Source organism: Marmota flaviventris, chromosome 5 (assembly GCF_047511675.1).
Source record: "Marmota flaviventris isolate mMarFla1 chromosome 5, mMarFla1.hap1, whole genome shotgun sequence".
Lineage (NCBI taxonomy): Eukaryota > Metazoa > Chordata > Mammalia > Rodentia > Sciuridae > Marmota > Marmota flaviventris.
Window position 1 is genome coordinate 153,813,863 of NC_092502.1, and position 25,715 is coordinate 153,839,577.

The following is a 25,715-nucleotide window of genomic DNA, read 5'->3' on the forward strand; positions in this document are numbered from 1 at the left end:
CAATTGTTCTTCAACACAAAATGCCTAACTTCTTGTCCTTGCCCCCAGAATATTTTACACAAGATGAAAATTGTTAATGAGGAGAAAGATCATTTAAGGTCATGGCTACCACCTGGCTGTTTCCTAAAAGCATAGTGCCACATCTCTTGGAACTATGGAAAGAGTGACAGGCCACAAGCCTCACAGAACTTACCTAGGAATGCAGGCTAGATATGAAATGAGTCTCCTGAGATCCTCCTGCCGTATTCTGTCATGATTGCTGCGGGCTGGAAATGTTAAAATGGGACCTCCACGCTTATCTCTACCACCTAAAAAACAAACATTGGGAACACATTTAGACTACGGAGGATGAGACGGGACTCTCTATGAGCCATTTCAAGTCCAATATTGTCATCTATTCACTCAGTCCAAATAATACCTAAGTCAACCACAGAGTGTGGAAGAATCACGCACCGCCCAAGAGTCCTCATGTCATCTGAGCTGTGTAAGGCTGCTGTATCTCCTCTGAGGACTCAGAAGAACAAGTCTTAGTTTGAAGGCCAAATAGAAGATTCGGCCTTGTCTTTTCCTTCAGTGTGTTGGAAGAATGCCTTCCTTTAAGTTAATATGTGAGGAGAAAACGTTCTTGTGTGTGTGTGCTCCAGTCACCTCCGAACCGCCTCTCTCGCCTCTCCACTCCTTCCTCACCACCCCTTCCTTCCCTATACCCTCTCCTGCATTTTGAACCTTCTCTTTTTCTGCATCGCTTAAACTCGGTTCTTAAAAGTCTTAAAGGGAAAAAGAAAAGAATGCTATTCAAGGTTTATCCCAATGATGACCTTTTAAATGTGGTATCTGCTGCATCTGACCACCAACAGGCAAGCTTTGCCAATCTCTTACATAAAGTCACATGTACAAAAAGAGAAAGATGGGCATGAAAACACTTTAGAGCAGAACTAGATTAGCTCAAGGACTTGAGAAAAATTACACCATACACCAGGAGTACAAATCTCAGTGCATTTGACCTTGACAGGCAGGCAGGCAGATTTCTCATTGATAGGAACACAATCCGAACAAAGTCCCACTGGGTATTTTTGGTGAAACTGTCACATTTAGTCTATTACTTCCCTCAAGGTTGTAGGTAAAGTAGAAAAGGAAAATAAATTCTTCTATAAGAGGTCCTTCATTCAGTTTTATGACTCTGATCATCTCTCTTCAGAAAATCTCAAACTTCAAGTTTCAATACAAAACTCTTAATTATTCTGTGTACCAAAAACAATTAGCAGGGATAAAATTAAAATCCAAGCAAGAAAACAACAACAAAAAACCTTCCTTTTAGTATGATCAAAATAATATACAATGCTGGGTGCAGTGGGGCATGCCTATAATCCTAGCAATTTAGGAGGCCGAGAGAGAAGGATTGCAAGTTCAAGGTCAGCCTCAGCAACTTAAGAGAGATCCTAAGATTCTGTCTGAAAACAACAACAAAACAAACAAACAAAAAATATACACACACAGAAGAAGATGCTGGTATTTTGAAAATATGTTTTACCAATATGTTCTTTCCTATTTTCTAGAATGCATACACACATTCTAAACAGTATAAAACTTAATTCTGACTGCGAATACTTAAAATGATTCTCATGTACTGTCTAGTCATGTAACCTAAAGGAAGTCTTAAAATATCTGTAACTCAGTTATTCAGACATTCAATGGGAGCAACACCAAATCAAAGATATCAATAAATCCTGTCCATCATGAATGGTTTACAGACTCTCCCAATCAATTCCCCACAGAACCAAACACCACCAAGTATTTCACCTTCCTTCCCTGCAAAATTTAAGCCAAATCTCATCAAGCCTTAAGACCTAACTCCTAGTTTACAGGAAACTCAGGGGCAAGAGAAACATGGTGAATGAGCACACAGAGGCACAACCAACAAAATCTAGAATGATGCAAAATCTACAGTAAAACACTCAACTTCTTAACCTAACAAAGGAGGGGATAAGGCAAAAACAGCAAGAAGGATGAAGAACCTATAGATGAGAAGAGACTTATACATCTTAACCAACTGCAACATAGACTTGTTAGAAAACATGGAGAGAGACAAGCAAGGAAATTTGAATACTGATTGGCTTTTTTAGATTAAAGAATTATAATTCAATTTTAGATCAGTGAGCTTTTAAAGACTTACCTTTATACACACACACACACACACACACACACAAAATATTTATAAGCAAAATTACATGTCTGGAATTTATGTCAAACTTATCCAGAGCATGGTGTTCACACACACACGCCATACATGTGATGCTTTTTACTGTATATGCACACCTATGATAAAATTTAACTTATAAATTAGTTACTAACAATAACTCAATAAAAGAATTTAATAATAACTCAATAAAAAAGAACAGTTACAACAATAGGCTATAATAAAGGATTTGCCCACGTGGTCTAATCTCTCTGGAAAGAGTAAAGACAAATACTGGTATTTCAACCACAGCTGACTAAGGTGGGGTGGGGGGGTGCAGATGAAACCATGGGAAGTGAAACCACAGATGGGGACAGGGGAGACCGCTGTGCGTATAAACCACATTCAATATAAAGTGCAGAACACTTCTTTTACTGACTCTCTGACTTATTCCACTTGTGCTACTATAACAGAAACCATACCACAAACCAAATAACTTAAAAGGAACAGAAATGTATTTTCTCCTGGTTCTGGAGACTGGGAAGTCTAAGATCCGGGTGATGGCAGGTTGGGTTACCTGACAAAGACCACATCTTGCCTAGAGGAGGGTTGGGGAGGGATGCTGCATCCTCACGCAATGTGCACTTGCCCAACCTGGGCTGATGATTGAAGCCAGGCTACACACACACAAAGCAAGTGCTCTGCCACTGAGCTACGTTTGCAGCCCAGGCAGCCTTTCCTAAGACTATCATGCTACTAACTATTAAACTCTGGAGGGAACATATTCAAACCACAGAGTCAGATGTGCCATTTAACTTCATTTAATTCATCCTAAATGAAGGACATAATGTGTTGCTATCTTACTTCAGTGCGACGACATAAGACTAAGGATCCAAAATATTCCAAGTTCCAGGAATTCTAAGTGGTTTTTGAGAGATTCTGCCCTAACAAGTATGTCTTAGAATCACTTATCTTTTAGCCTGCTTTTACTAAAGCCCTTGCTATTCTACTTATATTTAATTACTAAAGACCATTTGCATGGACAGTTTTTACAAACATTCCCTAACATATTAAAAAATTAGGTTAGAGTAGAAAGTAGATTAGTAGTTGCCAGGGATGTGGCAGGGGAATGAGTGTGGGGTCCTTTGGAAGGTGATGAAAATGTTCTGGAATTAGGTGACAATGACTGCACAGCCTTGTGAATGAATACACTAAAATTTACTCAAACAAGTATTTTAAATCATACACTTTTAGAAGGTGGAGTTAAAGGTAGGCAAATTATACCTTAATGAAAAAGAAAAATGGGATCAGGTAAAAATTACTTTTGAAGATTCACTCATTCTTTGGAATTTTTCAAAAACATAATATTCCAATATAAGTAATCAACTTATTTTAAATTTTGTGATTTTCCCTCCTCTTCCTTTCCAAAGACAATCAGCTAAAGACAATCAGCAATGAATTCAGGTAATACAGCTGGATCATTCTGCTTATAATGCAGAAAACACTACAAAAGTGTGGCAGTACCTACTGACTTTGCTTTGCTCCACAGCTGGTGCAAGTCCTGCCATCTCTCATGTTTTAAAACTGTTCTGTACTAATTTGTGGTAATTGCAAAATGTCTCTCCCCAAAAAATATATGCAACTCTAATGCTGCAGAACTTAAAAGTTTCATTATAGATTTATGACAAACTCAGGAGTACTGCTGGTTTTGATTATTTGATTAGTTAAAAGATAAAGAGTTTTAGTTTTGACAATAAGAAATGGAACCTGATAATAAATTCATTATTTACTGCCTAATAAGAGAATGAACACAAACAAAGCCTACCAATCTTAACTGCCCTGCTATCTACATCTGTCCATATCTGCATGCTTAAGGAAAGAAGATAGAACAACATGGGTCTCAAAACTGAGGAGCAGGCAGAGCAGCAGGGACTCTCATCCCAGACGCTGACTCTAGTAACTAAACCGACAAACTTGTGGAATTGGTTTTCCTTCTGCCTTCCTCACTGGTGCCTCTAAGATTTGTAAGTATAGTCTTTTAGTTACACTAACTTAAAAATCTGTTAACTACATGTTGAAGTCATAAAGCCAGCATATGTTTTTATGCATGTGTCAGTAAATGACTACAAAAGAGCAAATGAAGGCTGGGGATATAATTCAGTTGGTAGAGTGCTTACCTCAAATGCACAAGGCCCTGGGTTCAATCCCCAGCAACACACACACACACACACACACACACACAGCAAATGTATGCTACTTTTAAAACTCAATGTATTATAAACCAGGAGTTCATTTATTTATTTTATCATGTACTTCCAATAATTCAGTACCTTCTTCTTCATGAACTTCTTGTGTTCTTCTATTAACATTCCAAATGCATCATGAATTAGATTCACTTCTGCAAAATCATCAAACAGTCTTTACCAGGGGCCAAGAAATACTGCTGGACATGAAGCAAATGAGATTGGCAAAAACACCATAGGAAGCTTCATGCTAAATATATACCAGAACCACACACATTTCCAAAGGACACCCAAAACAAATAAAAACAGCCTCCAGTGTTATAAATTAAAAGCTGAAATGTGTTCAAGAAGATACATCGGATCAGAGCTCTACCTGTTCGAGAAAGATAAAAATGAATCAAGGAAAGGTTTCCAGGAAGACCGCCTAGGAACACATGACAATGTACAGCTTTACTCCCTGATATAACAGAGCAGAAAAATCTTGCAAACCTTTGTTCTGTAACAAGAGAACCAGTGCCCAAAAAGTGTATACCTAATGGCTGTTCTGTACATGTCACAGGTAAGCCCAAGGAGAGCATCAAAAAGGGGCTAAAACCTGACCTCTGTGTGCAGAGGGAAGGGTGGTTAGGTGCTCTACAGTCCCATGCCTGTCCAGTCTGTTTCCACATTCTGAAAAGACAGGGAAATGGAGGACTCAGCTGGTAGACTTTATGGTTCATGATGAGGGTTCTAGTAATTCCACGTACAGAGAGTCCCAAAGGAGGAGATCTCAGGAATAAGTAGTTTTCCTTATCTCCCAGAAGAGGAGGTAACAAGGAGCTACAGAAAACAAGATAACAGAGGCAAGACTCTGGGACACATCCACACACAGCCACAGTCCTACCACTTCGCTGAAATGATCAACTTTTAAAACTCAGTGGGTTTTCTTATTACATGGGGCAAAGCATTTGTTGAATGACAGACATATTTTGATCAACAGTGCTCCCTGACTTATGATATACCTGCTAGCTAAAGAAAATGTCTTGGGCATTAGTTTCTCAGGAAAATTCAAAAGAATAAAGAAGTTAAAAATCAACTAAAATACCAATTTGTTTATATGCTATGGCAGGTGCACTAGTTTAGAATGTCAAAATCTGATAATATGCCAGCTTAGTCAAATAAAGCAGATTAGAAAGTTAGACTTTACCTGAAAGATAAGCAACTTTTTCTTTCAGAATTGGCAAAACATCCATAGCTTTCATTTCATCATTTTTTCGAAATCCTGAAATACACAAAGAGAAAATAAAGTTACTAATAGTATCACTTAATACACATTGCATTCAATACCACCACTGTAGTTTTCTTCACACCCATTACGTTAACTTCAGAACCATCATCATATGAGAATATTTAAATTTTATGACAAGCAGGCTATGTATGATTATACCATTTTCTTCTATTTTAATGTGAAGTAATGATCTGTACACACACCCAAAGGTTAGTGTCCCAAAGGACTCTTGGCCATTTCTAGCAATAAAAATTTTGCCTCCAAAAGACAAGATTTGAAATCAGTCTAGATTATAACCACATCTTCATTTTAATCTTGTAGATTAGATATTGACAAAGAAAACATCAGCAATGCTTTGTAAAACCTGCTATCTATGGCATGTTAAACTCTCTAGGGGGAGCTCAATGTCTCCTCCTCTCAGACTTTCAGAATCTGGTTAAAAATAAGCTCTGGCCTGGCAAGAGAAAGGGGGTTATTAAATAGTCAAGGACCAGCCACCACTGCCTCTTGGCTCTCTCCTTCCAGGCTTTCTGGAGGAATGTCAATGGCTAATGTGGTAAGGTGGACTGGTACTGCTTCAGCTTCTAAGATGATCAAGGTCCCTCTTTTCACTAAAACCCAAGTCTTCCTCTACCCCTCAATATCTAAGGAGGGTATATGGAATTTTGTATAAAAGAAGCATGCAGCAGACCAAGATGAAATCATCGAAACAAAAGGAATTCTTGCAGCCCAAAAATGTCTAGCCCAGCTCACCAGAGCAAATGCCTACTTTGAAATTTAGGGTAAAAATGTAGGATATTGCGCTGGAGGTCTCTAATAGATGTAAACTTGACTCCGGGATGCTCATCAAACTAGTCACTTTCATTGTTACTAGTAGAAAAATCCCTAGAAAAAAGACTGCTTCTCCATACCCATTTTTGTTTGTTTTTGCCAAACAGTACAAGCAAAGCATCCAAAATGTTAGGATAGTAACACAAACATTATAAGACATATACTTGGAATTAGAAAGCAATAAAAGTACTAAACTTAAGTGAATGGATGTTCCACTTCCGATGTGCTAACTGGACTAGTGCTTACCTGATAACATCAACAAATAATGATCCTCTCAAGGCAGTAGAGGACGAAAAGCAGGGAGATGAACTTGGAAAAGGAACACCATTGAGTATACTTGTTTATATTAGGGCTATTAGCTGTCGTGTGCTGTTCAAACAAGAACCAGGATGTACTCATATCTACATAAGCAACTGAAACAGAGGAGAAACCTTGGAAAAGGGAAAGAGGGATCCCAAATTCAAAGTATCAACTTGGCCCAAACCTCAAGCTTTCCACTGAGCCTCACATGCACGGGGTAAGCTCCAAGTGGCCCTGCTAAGGATTTGAACAGATATTTGAGTTGCTATCTAATGCAAAAGAGAGTTTGCAGTTTGGATTCAGCCAAATTAGTTGCCTGGTAAAGCAAGCAAACAAATAACAAAATCAACAGAATCCAGTCTCTACCACACATCATTCATAGGTGCAAAGAATACATAAATTAGTATTTTGTCTTCTGATTTTTTAAGGAAATCTCCTTCTCACAGAATATTTACTTCTGTACACCATTTATAGAATTTAATGATGACACTGTCTATCACCACAGGCTTTGCTGTGAGCACATCTTGTTAAGGACCCTGAGATTCTGAGGGGCTGAATGGCACTACCAAGCCAGTAGTGAACAGGCTCAACACAGACCTCATGCTTCCAGATCACCAGGCCATTTTCCTTTCCAATGCACTAGTTTGTGCTGGCAATACACTAAGTTTCTAAAACAGTATATATTTATATAAGACAAATACTTGAACCCTCTTTCTGAAATTTCACCTTCAGTTTCCTTCAAAACTTTTAAATGCATGCAAACTAGTTTGAACAATTCACTGTTGGTCTTTGTAATTCATGCAAAGTTATCTACAAAGACTGATTGTGCCTAGATTCATTAATGGACACAAATGACAATGGGAAAACACAAAAGGGTGTAGTTCCAATGACATCCCTCAAAGAGGTTTATAATAACTATAAAAGAAGGCAGATTATGAAAAGTTTCATAAGCAGCACAAAATGCTAGGGAACCTATGCAGTGAGGTAGTATATCATATAATAGATAAACTAGGAAGAATTAATCTATGGCTGTATATCCCAACCTACAGGTATGCAACAAGAGGATTCCCCTTCTACTACTCAGATAAGAGAACGAAAACACAATTCCCACAAGCTCATCACCACATGTGTCCTGGTCAGGACAAAGAACAACCCTTGGACAAATGCCACCACCAACTGTTGTCCTGGCCTCTATGCTACAGAAACAGAGCCCCACTTGTCAGTCACACAATCCCTCTCAAGAAGAATGTCCTCATCCAGGGGCTGATATACCAATTAAAGGACTAAATGACTTGAGTCATCATTCCAAAGCACTCTTGACAATTACTGCTGACTTTCTGAATCACATCTATTTATTTGCCAATGATGGAATGGGTGATAGAAGTCAGAGCTGCTATATTCCAGGCCACCCACAGGAAGAAGATTATACTGATTTTGAAAACAAGACACAAAAACCAAAACAATAAAAATCTCAACTTCCTATGCCCATTATGAGCCACAGACTCACTCCCATGTGATCTTTAGTTTCTTAGAGCTGTAGTTACTTCAGCCTATCAATCCCTTGATTTCCCCTTCAAATTAAATAAGACTTGCAGTATCCCTAGGAGAGAAAAGGCATGTTAGCCAAAAGCAAATCCATGTGAAGGATGCTGCACCTTTACTGTGATACACAAACATGCCCAAACACAGACTATAGTATGCGTTCAAGACAGTCTTCTGTGATATTTTTGTAAGAGGTGTCACAGAAAGTAAGATGTGAATTTTATTAAAACTGTCAATAAAGCTTCTAGAACAGAGAAGAAAATAAAGGAAAGAAATATAAAACTAGCCACACAAAGAAATTAAGTCTGTAGCTACTATGGTGGTCACCTAAAATTATTTTAACCTCATGCCCATTTTTGGAGAACACCTTCAATAAGAAAATGACAGAGGAAGCATGTATAAATACTAAAACTATTAAATACATCATGTAGCTTTCAATAAAAAGTAGGAAGAACCCAACCATGGAAGTTCCTCAGATCAAATAGGCAGGTTCTGTTCCATGCCCTGGAGAGCTATTTATGAAAAGTATGTTGCTATAAAAAAGTTTTCAAACATTAAAAATAAGTGGTTTCTTTGCTATTCTAGTGGTTCTAGATTACACGGCAGAAAAGACTCAGCTCCTCAGGCTTTCTTGACTTCTTGTATTAAAGAAATAGTGACAATTCACAATAGCCATTTTACAGAATCAACCCAGATACCCTCAATAGATGAATGAATCAGGAAAACTGTTTATATATATATATATATATATATATATATACACACACACACACACACACACACACACACACACACACAATGGAGTTTTACTCAGCCATACAGAATAATGGCATTTGCCAGTAAATGGATGAAAAGTGAAATAAGCCAGATTCAGAAAAATCAAGAGTACCTGAATGTTTTCTATGTAGAAGCTAGAGCAAACTTAGTGAATAAAGGTGGTGAGGGAGAGGAATGGATATCATAAATATATAGGGAAGTCAATGGAGGAGAAAGAAAAGAAAAACAAACAAGAGAAGAAATATGGAATGAATTTAACAAAATCATATTAAATGCATATGTAAATGTATCAAAGGGAATTTCATCTTCATGTATATGTAGAAAGTACCAATCATAAATAAATAAATAAATAGGCAAGCAAGCTAAAGGAAGATCAGTAAAGGAGGGAGGATAGGGGAGGGAAGTGAGGAGAAAGGGGGAAGGGGATTGAAATCAAATTCCTTACATGAATGATTTTGTCAAAATGAACGCAACTACTTTGTATAATTATAATGCTCTAATGAAAAAAAATTTATCTATCTGTGGTTTCTAAACTTACTAAATAGCAGCAAACATTTGTCACACTTAATGACTGTTACCTGGAAGCACACATGTACTTCCCAAGGCCCCACAGGTTAAGGAACAGCAAATACCATTTTTGGAGAGATGTTTCTGAGATCTCAAACCTTATTTCTATGCCAGAGACCAGGAGTGAGCAACATTTTTACTTCTAGGTGCTACCAAGGGGGTTTGCTGATACCACTAATAGATGGAAAGGGATGCCACAAAGAAAAATTTGGTAAAATTAGAAGAGGAGGAAAAGAAAGAGCAGAAGAAAAGCAGCAACTTAAAAGCATTAGGATAATTAACCTGAAGGTAAAAGGTCAAAATCAGGGGGCATTTAGTTGAACCTATTCTTTGAGGATGATTTAAAAGTTACAAAGAGCCCAAAGTAAAGTGTGCAGAAAATCAGACTGGATTTTTTTTTTAACAATTCTTGTTATAATTTAAAGTACATCTCACTGTCTGAAATAAAGAAGCCAATGTGGATTTTAATGAAATGCTAGCTCCAGGGGATAGTGAGCCCAGCACAGGATGGAGTCTATACAGGTTTCTGTGTAGGCACAGAGATGTTTCCCAAGGGAATCCAAAAGAGGCGGGCAACAACTGTTTTTCTGAAGTAGGCCTATAAAGAATATGTTCAGAATGTTCCTATGAGGATGCCTGCCTCTATCTAACTTCTTTACACTAGTATTTCCTGAATACTACTGGGGAAAACCAGTTTGGGTTAAAATTCATATTGCATAGTTGTTACCTAAAAATAAATGTGTAGGTATGCTAGATGATTTTTTTTTTCTGGTTTCAACTCAATACACACACACACACACAGCCTGTCTCTAATACAATTAAATATGAATATTTAATAATACCTCAACCCCAATATTCAACCTGATGTTATTTGTCAAAACAGATCCTGATTGTTACGTCTCTTAAATTGCTGTTGGGTCAGTAGCATGTCAAACTTATAATAAATATTAAGTTCATGCTCTGAAATATCTATTTCTTAAAATGATAAATATTATGTTGTCTATCAAACAGTTTTGTTTTTTTTTTTCCCTCTCTAAATCAACCAATTTGCCAGAAGACAAGTCTGTTTTGTTCCCTGCTATACATCAGATGCCTAGGACAGGGCCAGGGGTACTCAATAAATGTGGGACAGCTGGGTAAAAGACTGGGGGGGGGGGGGTGAATCAAGGAATGAACATCTCCAGCTTCTTGCCCCTGAGCCCCCAAGAAGCACCTCAATATTCCTTAGCACCTTCTATTTTAAATTTGTAAAATATAAGCTCTGTTGTAGTTTAGACTTCAACCACAGTGTGACTTACATTTCCAAGAAGGAAAACAAATCTCTCTGCCCTAAGAGGAAATATTCTATAAGTTATCATCAAACAACAGAAAACCTTTTAGTTGGTCTGGAATGTCAATGATCTAAAACCCACTGGTTAAATCAATTATTCATGTTTTTTATCCTGAGACCCTACAAAAAGGTGCTACATTGTTATTGTTCAAAAATATCTTTTTGAGACTGAAAACCCGAATGCTCACTTACTTAGTCACTTCTGTGGTATTAGATTTTGAACACCAAATAAATAGAAAAACAACAACAACCCCTCTCCTTGGTAATTTTTTAATTTAAAAGGAAAAAAATACCAAGGAAACAGTTTCAGAATGACCAACAGCTTTTATGCAGCATACTACCCCAACAATATTTTACACATAAGTGGACAAAAAAAATTAAGATAAAATGAATCAAATGAGTTAAAACATAAATCAAATTTAAAAATTTAAAAACTAAAAGAGGATGGTTGTTTAAATCCCCATGTCTCCCAGCACTAATGGTAGATTCTTTTAATTTGAAATTTTATATAAACCTCAAATTAAGTGGGGTTTTTCCCCAGTAATGGTCATATCTTGACCATTCGAGCTGCTGAACTGAGCTAGTGCCTGATTGTGAAGACAGCCAATTCACACTGCAAACTGTGCTCCTCGTCCCTTTCCAGAGATCTCATCTGCCTGTCAGCTATTCCAGTTCAGTATTTACTAAATGGGAAAACCGTTCATACCAAAGACTAAAAAAACCCTATACTTATAAAAACCCAGGTTGTAGCAGTAATAAAAAATGTTAATAAATAAAGCATTATTTTGAAACACCAGTAACAAAATTACATAGTATGCCGGTAGCTTCCTATTAGTTCTGAGTCTTGGTGGTAATTACTGAAATTTACTCATTAATTAATTCAGAGGAAACTTCCACACTCACTCCTAAACACAAAGAGCAGGGTGATAAATCTCTAAACCAGAAGCAGGCACCGCCCTCGCCTGGCAAGCGCATGCGCATGTGTAGAGGGAGGTGATGTCACCTTCTCAGGCAGGCCACTTCACTGCAGAGCCTGCAGGATTGTGCTCAGAATGCAGGGAGGCGCAAAGTTTGCATTAACAAGGGTTTTAGTTGTGCAAACATCCAGACTAGTGGTGCATAAGAAGGAAGCATTTTAACTAGGCTGGAGCCTCTATAAGCTTGTCTACGCAAGAAAAGAAGCAAGGTTATAAAATCAAGGTAGTTAACTGCTATTTTTACTATATATATAAATAAAATTCAATGCTTATATTTTTATATAAATATACAATCAAAATTCACACTTTTCAAAATGTATATGAAATAAATTAAATACTTATATAAGGAATGTAGACATGTCCACAGACTGCCACACAAAAAATATGGAGGGGTTTTATAATATAGCATTAGAATTTTTACTTAATTCTTATGCTTATAATAACCATCAGACTGGTTAATTTATCCCTTCACATAATTTTTAGAACAACAGTCAACAACATCATATGTTTAAGAAGTTTGACTCAAGGAGTTAAGGGGAATTTCAGCTAAAAATAGCTCTAGCTTTTAATGTTGTTACTCACAAAATACCAAGAACAGGCCAAAATAAGTAAAAAGACCATAACAAAAAATACATTTTTATTTATTACATATAACTTCATGTATGAAACAATCTAGAATTTTTAAGATCTAATGTTTTAACTACACTGGAAGGTAATTTAAAAGCATATTTTATAGACCAACAGAAGGGAATATTTCAATAGTCAAAAAGTAGCAGCATTATAAAAGGGGTTTTACCTTCTTCCAATCTCCTAAATCAAAAAAGAATCACTGCCCAGATGTACCTTTCATCTTCACATCCCTAGGGATTAGCACAGAGCTATGCACAGAGAAAAGTCATTCTCACAGTCACCTAGTGCCAAACCAAAGAACACAGGTGTAGGTATGTGTGTGTTGCACCTCTAAAGCCTGCCAGGGAATGCCTCTGGGGTAAGTTGTTCAAGGCTACGTTCTGGGACCTCACTCTAATGTACAAACATAAAGCTCTCACACACAGGTATGCATACATATGGTTTTGTGAAGCTGACCCACTCTAAAGACTAGCTTAGCCTAAGAAGCCTCCCAGAAAAGTTGTGTAGAATTTTAGTTTGTATCAAATGAACCAGAGTGACACAACAAACACAGCTTGATTACTTGTATTAAAAGATCTAATGTATACCAAATCAACAAGATTAATTGCTAAAGAAAACCCTGGTTAAGGTTGGGTTTGTGGCTCAATGGTATAGCACTTACCTAACATGTGTGAGGCCCTGGATTCAACAACCCTCAGCACCATTAGAAAAAGAAAACAAATCCTGTCTAATCATCGTACCAAACATTTCATATATTTTAGCAACTCTACCCTCTATCAAATAAGAAAAAAACTCAATTGTCACATACATTTTAAAATACAGAACACAATAATACTCTGGAAAAGATTTTGGAAAATAAAGCTAAATTCTACACCTTTTCCTTGATACACATAACTTTTTGATTATCACATAAGGAATAGAGGGGCAGAGAGGATTTCAACAACAGAAAGAATGAACTAGTTATTTAAAAATCTCCTCTCACTGTATAAAGAATAGCCTGAATAGGGCAGGTGGTGGGCAGCTTGTGTGTAGAGTGAGATTCAGATCCTTTGCTGAATCCAGTCAGTGTGGACTAGCAACACACAGTTCTGTGGTATAAGCATTTGATATGGAAAAATCAGGGCCAGATAGCTGAGAAGAGGAACTGTTCATTAGATAAAGGGTTCGTACAAAGTGTAAAAGAAACATCCACCAGCAGGCAAAATGGAGAAGGGCGAATACTCTAGGCAGAGCAATCGGACATCAGCAGAAAAATGAGAAAACAAAACTCTCAGGGCAGAGAACAAAAAGAAGTGTGTTGGGGATGGGAGTGGTTATAGTGAGTCTTGGGCCTGACAGACAGCAAAATGTCCATCACTAGAACAAAGAGGTTCCAATAAAGATTTGGACAGCACTGTATGCCTATGGGCTAGCCATCTCCTCCTGAATGTCTAACCCTGGACTCACCCTCACCCCTACACCTGCTTCCCACTGTACGTCCCAGAGCAATATCCAGTCCCACAAACCATCCACCCCTTAGCCAATCCAAGAACCTGGGGTTCCGTGGGCTCACCTCCCTCTCTTATTCTCCAACCTAGATGGAATGATGAGTCCTACAGATGCCACGTCTCTCTGAACCCCATACCACTCACTAGTATCTCCCTCATGAGGGCTTCTCCTGTTATCTCCTAATCAACATTCGTGATTCCTTCTAATCCTGCCTCTCTCCCCAGAACCATGTTTCTACAACCAACATATCATCAGTTTTACTTCCCTAAAATTCTTCCATGGCTTCTTGGCGTCTTCAGATAAAGTCCACACTCTCTAATATGGCACAAAGTTCCTCGGAATGTGAGGTGAGCACACCACATGCCTGCTTCCCTCCATAGCCTCACTGGTTGGCCGTTAATAACCATCTCCCAAGAATCCTAATCATAAACTGGGCACAGTGGTAGTCACAGTGACTCAGAAGGCTGAAACAGGAGGATGGCACGTTCGAGGCCAAACACAGCAACTCAGTGAGGCCCTGAGCAACTTAGTGAGACCATGTCTCAAAAAATAAAAAGGGCTGGAGACATAGCTCAGTGGTAAAGCACCCCTGGGTTCAATCCCCAGTACCCCCCAAAAAAAGATTAATAATAATACCAATAATAGAATCCTAATAATGTGCAGGTAACATGCTCCCCACCCCCGCTGACACCAATGAACTTCTTTATGGAGTACTTCTCAATCTGTCCCAAACACCCCTTTCCCTCCCCTGCTCCAACAGAGCCACCCAGACCCTTTCCTTGCCATCCTGGAGTATTCCACTGATGAATCAGACATCCCATGCTGCACTCCCACTGCACAGTGATTATGACCATACTGGTCAGGGCCCTAAGGAGCCAAGGAGCTCCTTGAAGGAGGGACTGTGCTGTGTCCTACTGTGTGACAAGTAGAGTACCAGGGCAGAGTGAGAACTTTACACCCAGACAGTGAGATCTTAAGATGCAGGGTTCCAGCAGATGGCAGTTTGAGGTGGCAAGCTACAATCTGGAGTCCTGAGCAGAGTGCCCAGCTAGTTAGAGAGAGGTAGCCACAGCTCCAAAGCAACCAGCCAGCTCACAGACGCTATCCAGCAGCTAAAGTGACTGCATTCTTTCTCATCTGGAATATTTAGTGACCTAATAGTATATAAATTTCTGTTTACACATTCTTAATCTGTATTTCAAAGTAGAAAAGGGTTTTACTTTGAGATTTTTATAATGTTAGTGAAATGTTACTTTCTGTCCCAAACACCACCATCACCAACTTCTCTGATGGGAAGAGGAGTCTGCTTTGGAAGAAGAGAATTGGACAGCTTTCATTGCAGCACCCTAAGAAGCAGAGGGAGCCAGGGCTTCAGGAAGGGGAGGACTCATGCAAGTCTCACAGCCCTGCTTATCTCCAGGCTGCAGTGTTTTCCCTGTAAGAAGTTAAGGTCACATGGAAGTGCTTTAATCATGGGAGTCTTAAGTAGACCAGGAAGGACGTCATCAGCACATCAAGTCAACTCAACACAATTCAAAACCAACCTTCTTTCTTTCTTTTGTACATCAGTTCACTGGTATCTCTTAAGTCCCTCAGTGCCAGAGAGCCAAGTACAACTTGGGCAGCCTACTGAATATACATATGACTGTTTCCTGTTTCATGAACTGAACACAAGTTAAGCCTCTGTGACAGCCACATATCACAAATATGAACACCCCACAACATCAGCTGAGCTTCACCCACAGCCTCTAACCTTGGTACTGACCATGAGTATCAAAGACAGGAAAAAATACTAAGCAGGTAGGCCATGCCAGAGATGTCCAGGCAGTCTATAATTTCCACTAGATAGAGACTCAGTCCCTAACACCAAACCCAGAGTTAGGTTTAAAGTCTGGTTTATAGGACTTTGGGGTAGTGGCTCAGGGGTAGAGTGCTTTCCTAGCATGTGCAAGGCCCTGGATTTGATCCTCAGCATTAAAAAAGGTGGGGAAAAATACTAAATTTTGATTTTTTCCCACTTATCTCCACATCAATGTCCTGTACCCCAGCCTTACATCCTTCTCAGTATTAAATGCTAAAACTTGGATTCTGAATTAGTATTTTCTCCTTCCAGGACAGATAAGAAGGGGTATCAGGATGGGTAGGTACAAGTTCTAGCTCCTGAGGTCACAATCCTACTCAGAGGACTTCCTTCCCAGCTTCACCGGGCTCTTCAGAGATGCTTATCAATCCCTTCTAACTAAGACATGGTGTAGATTGGTTTCCCACACCTAGAGAAATGCAAATCAAGGTTGAAAATCTTAATAAGCTATCAATTAACTTAAGTGACCAGTAGTTATATTTAATTAAAATACAGTATTTAGAATCATTAAATTTGCACATATATAGATGTATAATGTCAAAGTTTCCCGTAATGTATTCCACAAAATTAAAATACTGTAGAGCCACCAATGCTTCAAAAAACTTCAGTTAACTTATTTACCACTAACAATATCTTACAAGGTAAATGCTACAAGCACCAGAATTTTAACTTAAGAGTTGAAAAGTTACTTTCACTTTATATCATGGATTTAATTCTAACATGAAACTCACTAGAAATATAAATCTTCATAACATTCAAGAATTTGACAGAACTTTCTACCAATCACTGTGTAAAGCTTTGAATTGGTTTCAGTCACTTGGCATTCATAAAGGCGTATTTATACATAGTGATCTCTTGAGCCCTAGAGATCCTCCCACTAATGGCACCTTCTGATTTTAAGAAGCTGATAATCTAAAACAAAACCCACATTAGACCAAACAGTGACCTTACCCTTGTGTACAGACAAGCAAAATCTGATGGACAAATAAATGTCTTGCAAATACACATTACTGTTTTAGAAGATGTAGATAATATTGTGATTACCAAGACAAATCCTTTTAAAAACATTATTTTTGTCACTTAAAAATTATTAATTACTGCCCCCTCAATCAGTCCTTGACATTTTGAAAGGATTGAAAACACTTAATACAGAATTAAAAGCACAAAGAAATGAATAATAATATAAAGAACATGGTCTAAGATGAAAACTGTGGTGTTTAATCATTAGAAACACACACTGCTGTTTTACATAAATCTGTTCTGAGTTACTTCAGCTAACCTACTTTGCCTTGACAAGTCTGTTCCCTTAAAGTGATCTGTGATATAGCTAAGGCTAAGAAGTCAGATGAATACTGTCTTTTGGCTGTTTCCTGGCCAGGAAGCCAGAGACCCTTGAATAGTATAAGAAACCTAATAGAAGCAATCCATTACTATTGAGTAAAAACAACATTTAGTAGCTTCCTGTTCAAGGGGTGGGGCTGACCCATCTTTGGTTCAGCTGCCTCAAGAGCATACCAATGTAGGCAACCTGTGCCTTTAAGCATTCACCGGTTGTGAAGCTTAGTCTTCTTTTGCTCATATTCACTTGGGGGTTGGTGTCCTGTCTTATCCTGTCCTACTCTCTTCCTCAGGGAAGAAAAATTCCTGAAAATAGGCCCCTATTATTTACCTTTCTACTGAATTCCTAATAAAAAATTCAAGAAACTACAAAGAAGGTTGAGAAAAGCAATGCATCTGATAATGTAAAAAAATTAAACAAAAAGAGAAATTCATTTCTATTTTCCCCCTACTTCAGATCCCCTTCTGCATACACACAAAAAGTGAAGGGGCTTTTTAGATCCTGGGTAAAGTATATTTATTAAGTCAAATAATCTAAATATACTGATTGTAAAACAATTTTGACATAAAAATGGATTTACTGTGCACTGACTCAAGTCCCTCTTGCAATTTTTATGCTTATTAACAGAGAGATGCTATTGCACAAGGTGAAGAGACAGAAGAGTCTGAGCAGGGTAGGAAGAGTCTCTCAAAACCAATGCAAGGAAGCCTGCTTGAAGGAAATCACCGCTTGAAAAGGCGTGTGAACTTGGGAAAATGACTAGCTCAATTGTGGTGGCGTCCTCCACCACAGAAAATCAAAGACAACACAAGCTTGGAGGTGCATGCCTCCACTGCCCTTGAACCACTTACTCGGTAGGGCTGCTGACCCTGATCAGCTGGGGTGACCCTTGTCGGCTTCAACTGAAATAATAGTGTTAGGATGTGAAATGTCCTCCAAAAATTGAGGAAATGATTGGTTTATAAGAGCCGATAAGCAATCAATGAATTAATCCCTTGAAAGGGATTAACTGAGTGGTAACTGAAGGCAGTTATGGTGTGGCCAGAGAAGGTGGGTCCCTGGGAGATGTAGCCTTAGAATATAAATTTTGTATCTGGTTAGTGAAGTAAGTCTCTCTCTCTCTCTCTCTCTCTCTCTCTCTTTCCTGGTCATTATGTGAGAGATACTTCTGTCCGCCACACTCTTCTGCCATGGTATTCTGCCTCACCTAGAGCCCCAAGGAATGGAGCCAGCTGTCTATGGATTGAGACCTCTGAAACCATGAGCCTGCAAATAAAGTTTTCCATCTCTATAGTTGTTCTGGTTGGGTCTTTTAGCCACAGCAGAAGGGGGAAAAAAAAAAAACCTGACTAAAACACAGAGCACAACTAATCATCACAAAAGTTCTGACAGAAGCAGCTCCAATGGTGTGACTGCCTAGTTCACCATCCCACATCAGACAAAGAGAAGAGGGCTGGGATGGCTAAGGCAACTAGGCCCCTCCGGGGACCACAGGGCCTCCTGCTTGCCATAGGGGTCCAGCAATAAATACTAGTGGTGGTGGTGGGGAGGTGGTCAAACTCTCCTGCACTTTAGACTTCTGTGACTCTGCAAAGCAGAATCCAGCTTCATAGAATGGGAAATCTGTGTTCCCTGTTCTAATCTCCTAATTGCTTGTTACTGAGAGGGCAACAAGTCAGTATCTTATGCACAGAAAGCACAAAAACCATGTTTTTCAGATTAAATTCTGTACAGTTGTGGAGTAGCGATGTCATAAGGATGCTGAAATAAGGTGTGGCACAGTTCTGCTTCTCCAGAACAGGCACAGTGCCCCACACAAAGATCTCAGTGCATCACTGGCACGGGTGGTGGCCTCCAGCAGAGATAACAGGGCTATGAGCTGCCCCCTTACCAGGGAGCTGCTTACCAGCTGCATGCATAGGGGGGAAGTGTGGAGGAGAATGCAGGAGCACAACCCATGAGGCACAGAAAGCTCTATGTACCTTGCAGCTTCTTCCTATTACAAGTATTGAGAAGAACATTTAAAAGCAACACTGCCACAACTCAAATTAAGACTGTGTATAGAGATTACTCAGGTGTCCACCATTTGGGAGCCCCTATGCAGCTGGGTGACCAGGGACAGGAACTCAATCTCTCTAAGTTCTTGGATTGTTCATCTGCAAAATGCCTAAGAGTATCAGAACAAAGAAACAGAGCATAGAACACAAACTACCATTATTGTCATCGGTATCTGAGAAAAGAAGCTTACACTTGCTGTACAAGGTAGGTGGACCAGAGAAATGTTGCGTTTTTAATGGTAATGACTGTATTCTGTAAGAACAGAAATCTTTACTTTAAAAAATAGGATTGAGAACATATAGTTACTGTCCAAAAGCCACACACAAAAAGAAGATAGTTGAAAAAATCAACAGTCATGGTAGGTTGACCTTAGCAATTTCCTTCTGCCAGGATTGACCATAAGTAATTTAAGAAACTATAAGGTAATTCAAAAGTCAGACCACCTTTTAAGATCTTTCAGCAGTTCAGCAGACCCCTTTATTACATTCCCTAACCCGCTCCTTTGCACTGGAGTATTCTCAGGGTCCTGCTTATCCTGATCCCCTCTGTAGCAAAGGCCCAATCAGAACACAATTGTAAATAAAAACAGGTGAGCTCAAAAATCATTGTAAGGGAACAAAATTAATTGAGGGGAGGAGACCACTATCTTTCACTAAAATTGTGGCAATAAAAAATTTTAATAACCCCAAACAGTTCCTCTTTCTGACATCACATCTCTCTCTTACAGAACTCCCTTTCTTCTCTGAGGGATGGCAGCAAGCACTACAACTGCCACTTCAGCATATGGGGTGTCTTGATTATGCTAATAACCACCACCTCTGTGGTGGTGTGACAGCAGGGTGAACCTGTCTGGGCTTGAGAGGGCACAGGGCACCTGGCTCCCAAATGCTCCTCTTCTGCACCCACATTGCCTATGGGAAGTCTATAACCAGATAGCAGGAGGGTAGTTTCTCCCTATGAAACTGCCTGGCTCAGGCTTAAGACCCAAGGGCAGAGATACTCTCCTTCCACCTTCAGCTTCCTTCTTTAGGCTCCATTTGCAATATTTGATCAAAGAGAATAGGATCTTTCCATCCTGCAGTGACACAGAAGCAGATGCTGAACAACCAGCTGAACACAGAGATTCTGGCCTTGGTCCACTGCCCTCAGCACCACAGCCTTGGCCTGCTCTGCTGAAGCCAGGGCTCATTTGAAAATCATTTTTTAAAGTAATGACAAACCACAGTAAGTTTTCCTTTTTCATCCCTTGCAAAAGCCAGACCAGATGGTTTTGTGGAAGCTCACAGCATGACATCAGTCAGTTCTGCACCTAGACACCGCACTACCTTCGAAACCTCAGAATGAGAAGGACAAGTGGTTGCTATAACAGTAATAATTTCTAACAGCCTCAACCTTTAAATATTCAAATATCTACTTATTGTAAAAACAAAAAGAAAAAAGCTTTCAAATCAATTTTTCTAATTTTTTAAGTTACTAAAACAAAGGCTTCAACAAATTAGACCTCAGACTTGAAAGAGAATCCCAGCCTGGCCTGAATGAAGGTGTGTATATGTATTACATGTATATGACAGAAGCCGCTGCCCTGTGTAAGAGCCAGACACTGCGGATACCTCAGAGCCTCCTACAAGGCTCTTTCCACCCATACCCATTCTCTGGCTCGAGACAGAACCACTATGCTGCCTTTTAGAATAAACACTCATTGCCCCACTTTTCTTTATAAATAGTAAATCTATTACTACCTGAGACATTGCTTTATTTGCCTATTTTTGAACTTAATATAAATGTAATAATTATGGTTTAGATTTGGAATGTCCCCCCCAGAGTCTCATAGATTGAAGGCCTGGTCCCCAATGAAGCAAGCAATGTTCAGAGACAGGAATTCTGGGAAGTCACTGGATTATGAGAACTCTGACCTCATCAATGAACCAATCCATTAATGGATTAATAATCTGAATAGACTACTGGGAAGTGATGAAAATTGTAGGAAGGGTGGCCTATTTAGAGGAAGTGGGTACTACTGTATCTTGTCCCTGCCTTCCCCCCCCCCTCTTCCTAGCCACCTGCATTGGGTGTCTCCTTGAGCTGAGCAGCTTTACTCTACCATACCCTTCCACCATGATGTTTCTGCCTTGGAGACCACCAATCACAGACTAAAACTTCTGAAACCAAGAGCCAAAATAAATCTTTCCCTTTTTAAAGTTGTTATTGTCACATATTTTGGTCACTTGGATGAAAAGGCAACTAACACAGCAACCATACTACTTGCATTCACCTGTGACTTGACTCTGGTTTGCATGGTTCATCCACACTGATACACATGCTGAGCTTTATTTGTACAATTTCACTACTGTATAGTATTCTGTTCTAGGCTATACCACAAACAGCTTGCAATCCTGTTGGTAGACATTTGAATGTCTTCCACTTTTTCTATTATAAATGATGCTGCCATAAACAGTTCTATCCATGAATGTGTGTATATGTATTACATGTATATGACAGAAGCCGCTGCCCTGTGTAAGAGCAGAACATACTGCCAAAGTGTCTCCAGGCTTAGGGATATGCCTAAGAGCAAAACTGCTAGGTCACCATTTATGTACCTTTTCAAATTCATGAATAATAACTGAACTATTTTCCCAAATGATTGCCTTCCCCATTCCCTCTTAAATTTGTATTATTTGTCAGGTGCAACCATTTGCTACCTTTTGCCCAAAATGATGAAGAAAACAAAAACAAGACAATTAGAAGACAAGAGATTAATTTGAAATCAATCATGGGTTCCACACTCTCTGAACTAGAATAGTAAACCACACTTTTGTGTTTCACTATAAAAGTTTAAGACTGAAAGAACAGGATATCCCAGATGTTTCCCTTTCTATTTGTATCACAACTGAATTCCCCTAATAGTTCTTCCTGTACAGATTCCTAAGAGTAAGTGCCAAAAAGGAACTGCTGGGAGACCTGCACACAAACTTGGTGTCCACACTCAAAACCTCTATTAGTCAGTCTGCCATTTCTCAATAACAGGAACATATCCCAGATAAATAGTGCTATAAGTTGGTATTAGGATCTCAGGGAGACTATTTAAGACACAATAACCCATGTGTGCTACTGGCATGTTTTGGAGCAGAAAGGACCAATTTAAAACCAGTCCTGTTCTCCAAGAGGGAGATCACTACAGCAATGGGTGGAGGGTCACCCTTGCTTCCATGCCCCACCCCCTTTCTGCATCCTTCCTTCTCAAGAGCCTCCCCTGGTATTTTGCTGGAATGCCCTCCCCAGACATAGCTATCCTAGACCTCCAAACAGGGAGCAGTGTTCAAAGGCTTGGGGCTCAAGATCCCTGGACACTCTTAAAAATTCTTGAGGATTGAAAGAGTTCTGTGGGTTTGGACTACTACATATTAGTCTATCCATGGAACTTCTAGATAACTTATATGGATATTTACTGTATTAGAAATTGAACTGGGAAATTTTGAAAAGGAATATAACAATAAATCCATTACATGTTAACATAAATATTTTAATTAAAATATCTGCATTCCACCCCCGCCCAAAAAAAAAAAAAAAAAAAAAAAAAAAAACTCCTAAAACCCAATAAAGTTAAAAAAAAAAAAATCAGGAGGCTGGTAGTTCACACTTTCAAGATTCCCTTTAATGTCTGTCTTATTAGAACACATCTAAATTTTCACAGGTGCTTCTCTTTGATCTGCTGCGATGTTACATGTCATGTAGCCTCTGGAAGACTTCAACATACACCTTGGAAAGAATGAGAGTAGAAAAAGCCCGACAGTCCATTGTGAAAACAGCTTTAACTCAGAGTCTTTGAAAAGGTCCTGGAAGTTCCAAGAGGTCCCTGGGACTACACTTTTCGAACTGCTGCTTTAAGGCATTGGTCTTCAAACACCTGTGATCAATAATCCTATCCTAAAAAACTGTATGACATATCCTTCAATTCTAAATTATACATATTTCCATACTAGTATGTTATGTAGGTGATAACACAAACATCAAATAGATATTTGAAAATGAACCATAAATATTTTAAAGGTTTTAATACTTTCTTTCCATACCCAGGAGATAAAGGCTCATGTATGTGGTCCTTTGGCAAATGCAGAGTTCCTGTCCTCCTTTCAATCAGCTTTTTCTTTTCTTCAGCAAAATTCATATTAACTACCCATTGTATTAACGAGTCCTGGAAAGACAGTGATGTGACCAGGGTAAGTTTTATCAGAGACTAAAACCCATAGTGATAGAAAGGGTATTTCCTTGAGTAAATGAAAAGCTGATCATAATTTTAGGATCAGGCTATGTGATGAGGTCAATGGTGGTGATGTCACAGTTGTACCTAAGTCCAGGAGCCCTGAGTGCTTGCCAGTCTTGCTGGGAGTCTGGCCTGGGGTCAGTTCCCCAGGGAATACCAGCTTTCCACCATCCATACAAGTGGCATCGGGAAGCCTGGCCAAGGTGAGAAGGCTGCACAACCTCATCCCTCCGCTACCCTGGTATTATACTGTAGGAAAACAGGGGTCAGTCTGCCTCAGAGATGCTATCTTCTGGTTAAGAATAAAATAAGAACCTCTACTCCTGGTTCACACACAAGGAACTCAGGTGAAGGGTAATAATTCATATCTCGAAAAATCAGTTTTAAAGGAGATATCCAAGGAATGTTTTAGTAGTTTCTTGGTTCTCCTGCCATCTTTGTTCTTTCTCAAAGAAGTGGCATTATTTGTGCCTTGGAATAGGCACCTCATAAAGGACATAGATGAGGTCCCTCAGAGATACAGGTGAAACCACCTGAAGAATCTCAGTTTAGTCTTCCAGAGCATTCCTGCCACTCTGGCATTCTGTGGCAGATGAGCTGGAAGGTCTGGTTCTCAGTGGATGCATTAACAACAAATCTGACCCAGAATAGCTAAAGGAATCCTTAACAAGAAGCAGGAAGCAGGTGGCATCACTATTCCAGACCTTAAATTATACTACAGAGCAATAGTAACAAAAACAGCATGGTATTGGTATCGGCACCAAAATAGACTGTTAGACCAATGGTACAGAATAGAGGACACAGAGACTAACCCAAAATAATTACAGTTATCTTATATTAGACTAAGGTGCAAAAAAAAAAAAAAGAGAGAAAAGATAGCCTCTTCAACAAATGATGCTGGGAAAACTGGAAATCCATATGCAACAAAATGAAATTAAATCCCTATCTCTCACCATGCACAAAACTCAACTCAAAGTGGATCCAGGACCTAGGAATTAAATCAGAAACCCTGCATCTAATAGAAGAAAAACTAGGCCCAAATCTCCATCATATCGGATTAGGCCCCTACTTCCTTAATAAGACTCCTATAGCGCAAGAATTAAAATCAAGAATTAATAAATGGGATGAATTCAAACTAAAAAGATTCTTCTCAGCAAAAGAAACAACCAGTGAGGTGAATAGAGAGCATACAGAATGGGAGCAAATTTTTACCATCTGCACATCAGATAGAGCACTAATCTCTAGGGTATATAAAGAACTCAAAAAGCTAAACACCAAAAAAACAAATAACCCAATTAATCAATGGGCCAAAGAACTGAACAGATACATTTCAGAAGGTGATATATAATCAATCAACAAATGTATGAAAAAAATGTTCAACATCTCTAGCAATTAGAGAAATGCAAATAAAAACTACTCTAAGATTTTATCTCACTCCTATCAGAATGACAGCTATTAAGAATACAAACAACAATAAATGTTGGTGAGGATGTGGGGAAAAAGGTACACTCATACATTGCTGGTGGGACTGCAAAATGGTGCAGTCAATATGGAAAGCAGTATGGAGAATTCTTGGATAACTGGGAATGGAACCACCTTTTGACCCAGCTATCCTACTCCTTGGTCTATACCCAAAGGATTTAAAATCAGCATACTACAGAGACACAGCCACATCAATGTTTATAGCAGCACAATTCACAATAGCTAAACTGTGGAACCAACCTAGATGCCCTTCAGTAGATGAATGGATAAAGAAAATGTGGTACATATACACAATGGAATATTACTCAGCAATAAGAGAATAAAATCATGGCATTTGCAGGTAAATGGATGGAGTTGGAGAATATAATGCTCAGTGAAATTGGCCAATCCCAAAAAACCAAATGCTGAATGTTTTCTCTGATAATAAGGAGGCTGATTCATAGTGAGATTGGGAGGGGGAGCATGGGAAGATTAGATGAACTCTAGATAGGGCAAAGGGGAGAGAGGGGAAAGGACGGGGCAAGGGGTGTAAAAAGGATGGTGGAATGAGACGGACATCATTACCCTAAGTACATGTATGAAGACA

The 25,715-nt window shown here is 39.0% G+C and overlaps 1 protein-coding gene across 2 annotated transcripts in view; it reads right to left on the reverse strand.

Annotated features, from left to right (window-relative positions):
* Positions 1-25,715, reverse strand: part of Trio (trio Rho guanine nucleotide exchange factor) — a 333,690-nt gene that overhangs the window by 203,311 nt on the left and 104,664 nt on the right. For both annotated transcript variants that reach the window (XM_027950370.3, XM_071612702.1), the window contains exons 2-3: positions 5,606-5,680; positions 194-308 (exon numbers count right to left, since the gene is read on the reverse strand). In XM_027950370.3, coding sequence (XP_027806171.1) covers positions 194-308; positions 5,606-5,680 — 190 coding nt within the window. The remainder of the gene's footprint in view (positions 1-193; positions 309-5,605; positions 5,681-25,715) is intronic.